Source organism: Gopherus flavomarginatus, chromosome 1 (assembly GCF_025201925.1).
Source record: "Gopherus flavomarginatus isolate rGopFla2 chromosome 1, rGopFla2.mat.asm, whole genome shotgun sequence".
NCBI lineage: Eukaryota > Metazoa > Chordata > Testudines > Testudinidae > Gopherus > Gopherus flavomarginatus.
This window is the reverse complement of record NC_066617.1, coordinates 321,293,599-321,306,556: the sequence shown is the minus strand read 5'-3', so window position 1 is coordinate 321,306,556 and position 12,958 is coordinate 321,293,599. Positions and strand designations below refer to the sequence as shown.

General features: G+C 40.2%; 1 protein-coding gene across 10 annotated transcripts in view; it reads left to right on the top strand.

The window, feature by feature from the left end:
- The window catches only part of NBEA (neurobeachin), an 881,590-nt gene that overhangs the window by 856,227 nt on the left and 12,405 nt on the right, over window positions 1–12,958 (top strand). For all 10 annotated transcript variants that reach the window (XM_050937106.1, XM_050937099.1, XM_050937102.1 and 7 more), the window contains one exon: window positions 832–1,002. In XM_050937106.1, coding sequence (XP_050793063.1) covers window positions 832–1,002 — 171 coding nt within the window. The remainder of the gene's footprint in view (window positions 1–831; window positions 1,003–12,958) is intronic.

The window sequence follows — 12,958 nt, the reverse complement described above, 5'->3', positions numbered from 1 at the left end:
ATTTACACAATATACTACCCATTGTCAGTAGAATTTTTTGTTTCTTTGTTTTTGTTTTGTGTTCTGATCAAATCTCCACTGTAATATATTTGGAGCCTGTATTACTTAAAAACTGATTGGAGTATTAAAAAAAGATGACTAACGTTGTAGACCTGCAGTTGACATTAATGTGGAACAAATATAGGTTCTTTCAGCATAATGTTGTAATGTTATGAAACAGTTCATTTGATTTTATATATTGATAATCATTCATGAGACTGTGTAAAATCATTTTGCACAGCAGGAAGTTAAAAGCTCATGGAACAATGACTGTTGGGCAGGGATGATGTCCCTAGCCTCTATTTACCAGAAGCGGGGAATGAGCAACAGGAAATGGATCACTTGATGATTACCTGGTGTGTTCATTCCCTCTGGGGCACCTGGCATTGGCCACTGTTGGAACACAGGATACTGGGCTAGATGGATCTTTGGTCTGAACCAGTATGGCTGTTCTTACGTTCTTATGTTCTTTTAACTTTTAAGATCAGGGCTTGGAGTGTAGCTGATCTGCACAGAACAAAGGTCCAGGAAGTGCAGAGGTGAATAGTTTAAAGCTCACCTTTGTACTTCCCTGATCCTTAAGCAGCCTCTGTACGGGACCATCCATCCATCCTGCATCAAGCTAGAGTAGCCTTTGGGCTGTTCAAATTACTGCTGGGCTACAAATGTCCAAAAACATGGTTGAATTAAATTTATTTGGTTTCACTGTTATTTAAATTAGCTTGTTGTCACTTGTATAAAAAAGAATACGAATACACACAGAAACCAAACTTGTAATTTCTTTTACTGCAGGAAAATTAACTCAAATTGTTTTTGGCCACTGGGATGTAGTTACTTGCCTTGCCAGATCAGAATCCTATATTGGTGGTGATTGCTATATTGTCTCTGGATCTCGTGATGCTACATTGCTTCTTTGGTACTGGAGTGGCCGACACCATATTATAGGAGATAATCCAAATAGCAGTAAGTATACATTGTGATAAACACATGCTAACTTTATATTCTGTATCTTGATTTTTAAATCTGTTCCATTAACATCAATAAAAATTAGAAAATGTATATGTTATTCTTGTGAATTGCAAGTACAGTATAATAGTGATGAGAAATTAGTTTAGAAAAAAGTGAATATAGATATTTAAAGGGCTTATGTGTGGTAAAAATATTTTTGATAAATCATTTCAAGGCCTAATCATAACTTGAGAGCATTTTCTTAAAATCATAATTATTTCTATCACCTCTATCATCCTGTTGCAACATACTGAAACAAAAAGAGTAGGCTTTGTACCCTCAAGAGGCAGGACATGTATCTCCATATTTTGATATCTCCTTCCCTGTAACTGTTTCCATTCCATTTTAATTAATTAACTTTTCTTATTTTGTAAGGTCATCTCCTCCACCACCCTTTTTTTCTTTTTACACCATATTGCAGATGTTAACCTGCACAAACAGAGGTGTCACACATATTGGGGAATCAAATGAGTAACTCTGAGGAACAGTCTTAAAGGGGAGTACAATATTGGTATAGAAGTGGTGTGTTTGAATAAAAATAGGGAAAAATAAAATGTCAGTAAAAGTTTCCATTTCATTTGTGAGAGAAGGCTAGATTTATTATTATTATTATGTTATTCCTCTGTGGTGGAAAAGGGAAGCTTTTTGACAGTGCACCAGAACAGCTTGGGACAAGAGTAAATCAGATAGCGATAACTATTCAGTAATCATTTGCTGAGTCCTTATTGAGAAAAAAGATAATAAAAGGCTAAAATGTATACTAAGAATGCAATTAGAGGAATTTTCTGTTGATCATTCAGGTAATCAAGATGTTTGCCATTGTCTTTCAACATGGGAACAAAAATGTTTACTGTTCTGTCAGCTAAAAACTAATAGACTCTGAGATGCAATTTGTAAAATTGTAGAACAGTTCTGTGAGTGTTCTATAGAATTTCATAGACATTTTGCTGAATATAGTAAGAGCCCAAAATGAAAATATTTACAATATTAGTGCATTTCCCAGACTTTTTATTCTGTTTGCATTACTTGCTGAGTTTTTTAAAAGTTTTACACAGTTATGTTAAATAAAAGGAAGAAATTAATTTTCCCAGACTTGGATCTATAGTGGAGGCTAGCATGTACATATATAATATACACACATTCTCATCAAGGGACTGTCACTGTAGAGGTCTGATAGCAGAAATAAAAATGGAAGGGACAAATCTGTGAAGATGTCTGTGGCATTATCTGTATAATACTATTTGAGGATTATCACTCTGTGTCACTGAAATGTAGAATGTTGAGTTATTGTGCAGTGATGGAAAGAGCTACAAGTGTGGTTGAGAATTGGTTTTGTTCAGATATCATCAGGTTCAACCATCACTGGAATTCAGAATCTATTACCATCCAGTTTTAAGTTCTCAGTCCTTTTGACTTTATGAATTAAACGAATGCAGTAAGGCATATATTTAGTCCTAGACCATTCAGATATCATAGATAACTCACCAACCACCATCCCTACTCCATAGCTAATTTGAATACAACAGTATCATTGGATGTATGAAAGAGACTGCACAGATGGTAAAATACTTGGCCTAGCTGCTGAAACTGTGAGGAGGCCAAAATCTAGAGGAGGCCAAAATCTGAATCGAATCTAGTATGATTCAACTAATGGAAATCCATTCTTGGGGGGAAAAATTGATTGCCTTCTACATCTTTTCCTCTATGGGTTACAGGCAACTTCCCTAAGAGTCCATTTGACCGTTGTTTTGGTTTTTCCTGAACATATGTTGGTAAACAATAAATCAGTTTCTGCCCTTTGGTGAAGGGCTTATTGCGTTTTAAAACTCTATACACAGTTCCTGAATCCTTCTTTTAACCATCCAGATATCATTGTCACATTACAGGGTGCAATCAAGACAAGTGAGGGGTTGTATCACCACCTGCCATACGACCTTGGGTGCCTCACAATGTTTTGCTGTTGTAGCTCCCAACCTGGGCCAATCACAAACAGCCTAACAGCAGGCAGGTCACACCGAGTGTCTGTGTATAGCTACAGCTTTGGCCCAGCAACTCTGACTTCAGCAGCCTGTCAGCAACATTCTAGTCACACTCTGGCTTCCAGCAATCTTGGTTATTACCTGCAGGGTGACCCCAACATACTCCTAGTTTCAAATTCCCCCTCTCCCCCAAATGTGTGTTCTGCACTGTCCAGCCCTCTCCTGGACAATCCAGATACTGGATCTCAATGTACAACAGTTTGCTAACTCAAATGGAGTTACCAAGCAATTCAGATTAACACTGGTTTAGTTTTGATTAAAGAATGAGACAGGGTTTATTTAATTACAAAGAGAGAGGCTGTAAGTGAGTACAAGTATAAGGCATTAAAGTAAAAAATGGTTACAAGAGAAATAAAGATAGAATGCTTTCTAGTAGCTAAATTTAACAAGCTAGACTTGGTTCAAGGTAAAATCCTTACTGCAGATTCCCAGCAATATTGTTGACCAAATTCTTAGGTCAGAATCTCCCACAGTCAAAGAGCTGGTTCCTTTGTCATCTTAGGTGAAAGCAATAGGAAGAGAGCCCTCAGGGTGTTTTTGCCCCTCGTTTTTATAGTCCAGTCACCTTTTGAAGTAGAGTCTTCTGAGGATTACCCCTCAAAGGATTACCCTGTTTTTTTCAAACAGTAAAGAAGGTGAAATGGAGTCTGGTGGTGAAGGTGTCTCCATGCTTTTTCTTCTCCCTTGTTCACAGACAAACTCTTGAGCTGAAGTAGTAAATGTTGTTTATTTGCTGCTTCAGTGAGTGAGTCCACCAATAGGGTTAAATGCAAGTGTGCCCCCATGTTCAGGTGCTTACCTAAAATACATTGTTACAAAGTTATTCATTATATACTGTATAAACACTTTTCTGCCTAACACTAAGCTTAGTTTGCTAACTCAGTTGTTTATCTGATCCCACTGCTGATCAAGTTGTTTACCTGGCTGTTCTCTTTCCTTGACAGACAAGCAGGCATATTTTCACATGTTCCAACACCTAAAATATATATATTTTATATCAAATCCTACAGCTAAAATGCAGATTTGGCTTATCTACTGCCATTGTCCCCTCTTGCTTTCTCAAGGACCTTGTTTACTAATTCCATGTAAATTGAGGTAAACACACATTCCTTTCTCCAGAGTAGACCTGTTTAATAATTTTTGCCTAGTCAGGGCTGTGTCAGTTTCACCAGTATATTACTGACCAGTAAGTTATTAGCTTTCAAATGATACCTCACAAGGCATATTTTGTACAAATAATGTATAGGATGTGAATGCAGGGTGCTTTCATTCACAATCATACATTCAGGGCTCTAGCAAGAAAGATTTTATCCCTTATAGCCATGACAACTCAAGTTGTCAAATAAGTGACTGTTTCACACTAATAATTTTATACACATTTTACGATCCTCGCAAAGATTCTTGTTATTGGAGATGCAAGGGTTAAGTCAATGAAATAATTCTGGTAGGAAATATTTCTTTGTTGCATCAACATTTCTTATACATTTATTGCTAGTAGATTAGGACATATCTTGTAGGAAGAATGAAAGTAAGATGTTCAGTGTAGGTTAAATCCAATTAGTTAATATCTTTAGAATGGCTCCCTAGAAAGATGCAGATGATATTTTCAGAAAAGGATTAGTTTCTTAAGAGCTGTCATCTGGAGACACAGATAAGATATATTATATCACGGACTGTAAGGAGGTGAAGAATTCAAAGAAAAATGTCAGGTTATAGTAATTATGTGGGCTAGGTGCTTGACTTTATAATGATCTCTTAAACTGAAAGACAGTTAATTATCAATTTCAGGTTCAGTGCATCCAATTACCAAAAGGAACTTTAATTGTTTCAGAAAACATTATTTTCTAAAGCCCCATACTTTATTAAATATTATCAGTTATGTATTTTAAAACACTGTATGTGTATTTATATATAAAACATAAACCATGCTTTGACTTAAAGAAAACATATCTATGGCAATTAATAGATTATTTCCAAATGTATTGTGAGAAAAGATTGTCAGGATGAACTCCTTACTGGTTTGGCTACAGTTCATGAGAATCTAATGTATTAGTTGGAATCCTGATGTGTGTAAACATCACATACGTCAATAGTCAAACCTGTCAAACTCGTGCAGAATTCTTTACTAAACAATCTATATAGACATGGTGCTTAGCAGATGACCTCAGTTCATGATTGTCTGTGTGGGAGCTAGTAGATCAGCTCTGGTTTAAATCAGAGGAATGGGAAATAATTGGTTTGGGTAAGAGTCTTGAAATGTGCTGCTCCAGCTCAGTGGTTAAGAACTTGCTCACTTGGAAAGAGGGATGGGGATCTCTGTTACAATTTTACAAGGATTTCAGTACACAGAATATATAAAGTAATTTATAACTTAGAATATGTTGCTGCAATCCATAACAAAAAGGCTTTTTTTTTTTGCTTTAAATTTGCATTTGTCACAGTTATTTTCTGTGATGTGAGGAAAATGAAGTTTTACAAAGTTTTAAAATGCAGTGGTTTCCCATGAAAATAGACTTAAAGAAATAAATATAATTGCCTCAGTATCTGCATTATTCCCTATCCCTCCCTAAAATTACTATAGTGAATACTATAAATACTAAGTAACTTTATTTAATTATCTGAGGCAAGTAGGAAGTTTTTATGGATCACTACATTATATATGTCTGTGGGTAGAAGAAAATTGATTCAGGATAGTCTGAAATATTTCCAAACTGTTTTCAAATAGGTCTGAAACACTCATTATGGGCTATTAAGCTGCCACTGAACTCAGTGGGAGTCTGTCTATGGGTTTGAGTGAGAACCAACTCTGGTCCAATATGGGTCAAATTATGCATACACTTACTACAAGGTAAGTGGAGCAATCTCAGAGACCTCATTAAAATTACTCATTACTACACTGAGGGCTTGTCTTACATTACCTGCAGGATTGACGGGCAGCAGTCGATCCAGCAGGGATTGATTTATCACGTCTAATCTAGATGCGATAAATTGACCACCAAGCGCTCTCCCGTTGACTCTGATACTACACCGGAGCAAGAGGCGCAGGCAGAGTTGACGGGGAAGTGTCAGCTGTCGACTCACTGCAGTGAAGACACCGTAGTGAGTAGATCTAAGTACGTCGACTTCAGCTGCACTATTCACATAGCTGAAGCTACATAACTTAGATCGACCCCCCACATACACACAGTGTAAACCAGGCCTGAGTGTTAAGTATGTGCAAGATCAGGCCCTATATATGCCAAATAGATTAAGGGGAGATTTTCAAAGGCACAGATGTGAGGTGAACACCTAACTGCCTTTGAAAATCTTCTCCATTAATATTTAGTATTACGGTTGAGAAATCTATTAGTTAAGTTTTCATTTCTAAAGGTACCGTGAATTTAATGGTTAAGGTTTGTTTACATGTACAATTCATAATACAGCAGAGATATTCATGTTTTAAAACCATAAAGAAGAAATGTGAATCTCTTGTATTTAGTCTCTCATAACTGCAGAGTTGTTGTAGGACCGCATTAAATCCAATTACCAGTTTGTTCTTTTTTTCTCATGATTTTTTGGGTACTTGTTTGGCTTATTGCTACTGTAACTGTATTATTCTTCATAAAAGGCATACCAAAGACTATGTGATACACACTAATGTTCAATATGTATTGTTACAGCTGTTTTATTTGTATATGCTATGTTGGCTTTATTGAATGTCTCTTTCAAACAGGTAATTTTGAAAATAGAAAATTATCTGTCTTTGAATAGAGACTTAAGTAGATGATAGAATTGCAGAAGAGTGAGGGTCAGATGCTTTAATCTGAAACAGACACAAATTCAGACACTAATTTGGAAGTGATAAAAATTAATTTGCACACTTTAATTGGAACCACACTCCTGCATGAAAGAAAGGAGAGCAGAGCAGGCAGCTAGTGCTAAAAGCTGATTGAATTTTTTGTCAGGTAGGTAGGTTGGACTTGGCCGCTTATCCTCCTGAGCCTCTCTGTGCAATATATTACATTCAGCCTGTGACTGGTGTTCTTTAAAAGGATCAATGCTATTCCTGTTTTGTCCCTAGGGCCTGAAATTTCATTGATCTTAGGACTTGACATTTCTCATTACATACCGTAGCTTCCAACAGAATAGTTACAAGAAGTGTGAGTTAACACAGCTTTTTCTAACTGTGGTTGCACTGACCATTATAAATACATTGTGTCTATCAGCCCAGAGCTTAATTTGTGCACCTCTTATAATGTATAGTTCTTAAAAGTGTTAAGTATACATTGTATCTGTACATATGCTTGAAAGGAATGCTGGGAACTTCAGTAAATGAGCCTAGGCAAATTAGCCTGCACTCTTATTTAGCTCTATAGAGAATTTCTCAAACTATAATCTTTGAATTTAGAACTAATGTTTCTGCAACAATTCTAAACAATTTCTTCATATAGCTGATGTAGATGTAGCAGCAACTATAATTTCACATTTAGGTGGTTAAGCCAGATAATTGCATCGCTGTGATGCTTCCTTTGTATTTGTGAATCGGGCACTGAGTTGTAATATGTTCTATAGTCTGTTCTGGGTGGCCACAGTTGTACACTGGAGAGTTTTTAATTTTCTGTTTGTGCACCAAATTGATTTGATTTAATGCACAAATGGAAATTTTAAACTCTTTCTAGATGAACATTCCAAATTAAAAAGGCTCTGTGAATGTATATCTGAAAAAGGAATTATTTTAGACTCAGAAGAACCACTAAAACTTTCCTTTATATTTTGATTCTTTTAATACCCTATATTTGCAATGTTTAAACCTTGAAGGGGCAGAATTTTAAAAACATATCCCAAAATATCTTGCACCATGTGGACACAACTAGGTGGACGCCTCCACAGATATGTTCATATATGTATTATCTACTTGCATGTGTAAATGTTTATTTAAACTATTACATGTTAGTGCAATTTTAATCCCGGTTTTTGAACTTGGCTTTTTGCTTCTGTTCATCCAAAATGTGTCTATAACAGACACTAGGCTTCAGAACCTCATTGTAAATCAGGCCCCGTCAGTGTTTCACTGTGTCAATCCAAAGAAAGTTGGCATGAAGCTATTTGCCTTACCTTCACCTATTCTCATTTTCGCATGGTGACCAAAATATGCCTCCACCATTGTCCTATATACTATGGTAAGGGAGCCCTTGTGGGGTTCTGATGTTGAGATAAGACGCTAATTTCAGTGCTCCATCTCACACATCGGAAGTAATGCAATAAAAAGTACTTACATGTATATAATATTTGTATCAATAGATCTCAAAGCAAAGTATCACTACCTGTCATTTTAAAGATGGGAACAGTAAAGCAAAGTGAAGTGAAGTTATTTCTCCAAATTCACCTATCAAGTTAGTGGCACAGCCAGGGTCAGAAGCCATTTGTCCTGACTCCGAGACCTGTGCTCTCTGTATTGGAGCACACTACATTCCTCTTTTTAGCTTTCTTCCACCTATGCAATATTCACAGTCCATTGCCTATAGTGATTTTTGTGGGTGTCTAAAGCTTTACATCAGGGGTCGGCAACCTTTCAGAAGCAGTGTGCCCAGTCTTCATTTATTCACTTTAATTTAAGGTTTCAAGTGCCGCTAATACATTTTTATGGTTTTTAGAAGGTCTCTCTCTATAAGTCTATATATTATATAACTAAACTATTGTTCTGTTGTAAAATAAACAAGGTTTTCAAAATGTTTAAGAAGCTTCATTTAAAATTAAATTAAAATGTTGATCTTATGCCGCCGGCCCGCTCAGCCCGCTGCTGGTCTGGGGTTCTGTTCACCTAGGCTGGCAGTGGGCTGAGCGGGGCCTGCAGCCGGGACCCCAGCTGGCAAGGGTCCAGCAGCCAGAACCCAAGACCAGGAGTGGGCTGTGCGGGGCTGGCTGCCACTCAGGGGTTCCAATCGCCAGCTGCTGCCAGCCAGGATTCCAGCTGCTGGCCCTGCTCAGCCCGCTGCTGGTCTGGGGTCCTGGCCCTGCCCACATACAGTGGGTACCTACCTTCTCCCTGGGTCTGGCCCATTCTCTTCCTCTCTCTCTGCACTGAGCTGAGGGTGGGGGTGCACTAAGCACAGGGCTGGGGGTGAAGGAGCAGGCTGAGGATTGGAGTGTAGGGTCTGGCCAGGAGCTAGAATGAGGGAGGAGGCTCAGGGTTGAGGCAGGAGGTTTGGGTGTGGAGCGCTTACCTGGGTAGCTCCCATTTGGTGCAAGGGGTGCAGGATCTCCCGTTTGGTGCTCAGGGTGGGGGTGGGGATGTGGGGGGTGCATGGGATGTTGGGGGCTGGGTATGTGGGGGGGTGCAAGAGTCAGGGCAGAGGACTGGGGGCATGTGAGGGAAGTGCAGGTGTCAGGGCATAAGGTGTAGTGGGGGTGAAGGAGTCAAGCAGAGGGTTGGGTGTGTGTAAGGGAGGTACAGGGCTCAGGGCAGGGACCTGGGGTGTATTCGGGGTGCAGGGCTCAGGGAATGGGCCTGGGGTGTGTGCGGGGCTCAGGGCGTGGGCCTGGGGTGTGTGCGGGGCTGCAGGGCAGAGGGCTGGGTGTGTGTGAGGGGGCTGCATGGCAGAGGGTTGAGTGTGTGTGTGTGTGGGGGGTCAGGGCAGAGGGCAGGGGCCTTGGGGTGTGTGCGGGGCTGCAGGACAGAGGGCTGGGTGTGTGTGAGGGGGGGTCAGGGCAGAGGGCTGGTGGTGTGGGCTGGAGTCGTGGAGTGCTCACGGCAGGGGGCTGGAGAGGATATGCCCCTATTCCACCCCCTTCCCCTTCCACAAGACCCTGCCCCCGCTTCTTCTCTGCCTCCGCTGGGAGCAGCAAGCACGCTGACTCCACTCCTCCCCAACCCCCTCACTCGCAAGGGCCATCAGCTGATCAGCCGGCAGGAAGGGAGGGATGGAGAGAAGGAGGAGGTAGTACAGGAACCCAGCACACTGCGGGAAGAAGCAGGGGAGCCAGCAGGACCAAGCTTCTGCCCCCTTCCCCTGCGGGAGGGGGTGGAGGGTGGAGAAGAGCGGGCCGGGCCGGGTGGACAGGATTTTTAATGGCATGCTGCTGCCTGTCGGAACTCTGTCTTTGGCACGCATGCCATAGGTTGGCGACCCCTGCTCTACAATATTCATGTTTCTGAACAAGTAATGGAACAGTTCTGCCAAGACAAGATACTGTGAAGCTTGTCTTGAACTTACTATCAAAAATCTTTCTTCCTAGAACATCAGCTCATTGTAATTGGGCAACTTTCCCTAACTCGATAGCTCCATCATTTTCAGATGTAACCTGGTAATTTTGTCAAAATGTGTGCATGTTTTATGACTAAAAAAACTAAAGGTGATTATTTTCATCAACTGCCAAAATATAGCACCTTTGATGCATTTATTTTATGTGGTTTGTTTCTACAAAGGCATCAGTGATAAGATGCTTCTGTAGCATATCTGTATTTATTGAATTCAACATCTATAGCTCAGTTATAGGCCTGGTCTTGTTCCCATCAAAGTCAGTGATGAAATGTGAACAGAATTTGACCCTATCTCTAAATCAGGCCTTTTTTCCAAAAGAAGAGTAGGAGCTATTTCCCTATAGTAATAGGTATATATTAATTCCTGTAAGTGGCATTATAATGGTGAGAAAACCCAGTGCATCAGAACAAATAATGACATTGTTCATATTTCTTTTTTTACTATAAGAACATGGCTTCTTCCACAGAAGAGCTTTACAGATGCATTATGTGTTGCATTTTTGTCATAGAGAACAGAAGATGTCTTTTATTTTAAATCTTGCTGAAGAACTCAGTTGCCTGAAGAGAGTACTCAGTCTTATGTGCAGTTTATCTTTGTTTACCCCACAACGATTCTTTTGCAGAGGTGCCACATTGGGAAAATTACTATGAGCTTATAGTAATGGTGTTTCAATTCATAGTGGGTTGGTTTCACCTTCAGCTCCCTCTGTGCCATAGCCTTTAACCTCTAGCTGCATCTATCAGTTGTGATGTGACAGTGACAGAATATTTTGCTAGATTTTGAATGATTGCTGAGGTTCATGACATCTGTTCTTTGCCATGAAATGCAATGTGGGTGAGGTTCTCTTCCCCATGCTGCAGTTTTCCCAGTAGAAAATATCACTGCCTATAATTTTATTTTCTTTCTTTGAGCCCTAAAGGGAAATATTGTAGTTTTTGTAACCATTTAACTGTTACTCCAAAGAATCAGATTCTGTGACTACATTTTACAGATTTATGAAGTATATTCAAAAATAGGATGTTTTAAAAACTGCAGTAGGGAACACTGTCAGTCTGTGTAGGCGTTAATGTTTGCAAATCAAAGGGATCGTCGATCACATCCAGTTTAATTATAAAAATGTTTGTTTTTCTACATTAATGCTGTCTTGCTGATTTAAAATTAAATGTTTGCAGCTTCAGTGTGTTCTTATGTTTTGCTATTCCAGAATAACATGTTACAGATAATATACTGCTCTCTTTGGCAAAGTAAGAGGAAAAAATCAAGTTACAAATTGTGTTCTGCTTTTCTTTCAGAATTTAAAAGCACATGAGATAATTTAACTTAACCATTTATTAGTTTTCTCACAGTCTAATGACATTGTGTAGTTCCCCTTACCTTTAATACTTTATAATAATTTGATCAAGAGATCAAAAATCATGAGTCGGATCCCAAAAAAACCCATGAGATTGGCCCCATAAATCATAAAACATCATCAAGCCATATTTTTAGTCTGTCTTTTGACTTTTTAACTTTTCTCTGCTATTCTGTCTGTGTGTGTGTGATAATTTAGGTTGAAAGTCAAGCTTTAATGCACACAAACTGCACGCCTCTCCCTGATTTTTCAGATGGAGACTCCACTTACCCTCGCCTCACCCCTAAGACAGGGGGACTGCCATACACTTTCTGTTGCTGTCTTGAGTCCCCCAATCCCCTGTCTTGCTGCCCCGAAGTGCTTCTCCCTTTCCCCAGACCCAGTAGCACTTCCCCCGTCACTGCTCTCTGGGGCTTCATCTCTTCCTGGATCTCAAGTAGAGGAGAAATCATGGGATCAGAGCTGCTTCTTGTACCATTGCAAGAGCTCCTCTTGCCGGTGCCAAAATCCTGTGACTCTCAGTCTGTTCCAGACTGCCTACCCTGGCTGCTCAGAGGGGACTTCTTTTACTCACCACTACCTCATGACTTGGGGAACTGTCATCTGCATCCTCCTCAGCCACCCTCCTGCTTCCCACATCCTCAGCCTCCCTCCTGCACCCTCCTCAGCCTCCCTTCTGCCCCACTCCTTCCTCAGTCTCCCTCCTGCCTCCCACATCCTCAACCTCCCTTCTGCACCTCCTAAATCTGCCTTCTGCTCCCCCTGGGCCCTGCTCTTCCTCACTCTCCTCATCTATCTTTCATAGTGTCTCCACAGCTCCTCACAGTCCATGTCCTCTCTAGCCTACTGAATCATAGCATGGAAGCCATGTGGGCATGGCTTCAGTTTCACTGAAAACAGTAGAAAGTAGCAGCCAACTTTATTAAAGGCAGCTGGACTCCCACATGCACATAAACTGTTGGGAAATGGTAGGCATCTTGCTGATTTTAGCCCCATTGACAGTAATAGGAGATGGTGGCCATCTTGAATAAGGGAAAATTCATGAGTTGGCATCTTTTCATCATGATTTCATGAGATGGGTAAAAAGCACCTGAAATCACTAGAGTCACGATGAAATCGCAAGAGTTGGCAATATTGAATCACAGTAACTTTTCAACCAAATAAACACTTGGGCATAGATTGTCCCCATCGCAGCCCTGGGAAAGCTTCCCCTGCGGGACACTCACCAGGCTGCTGTGTTTAGGTCTCAGACGCCGGACCCGCATGCTTTTAAACTTTCC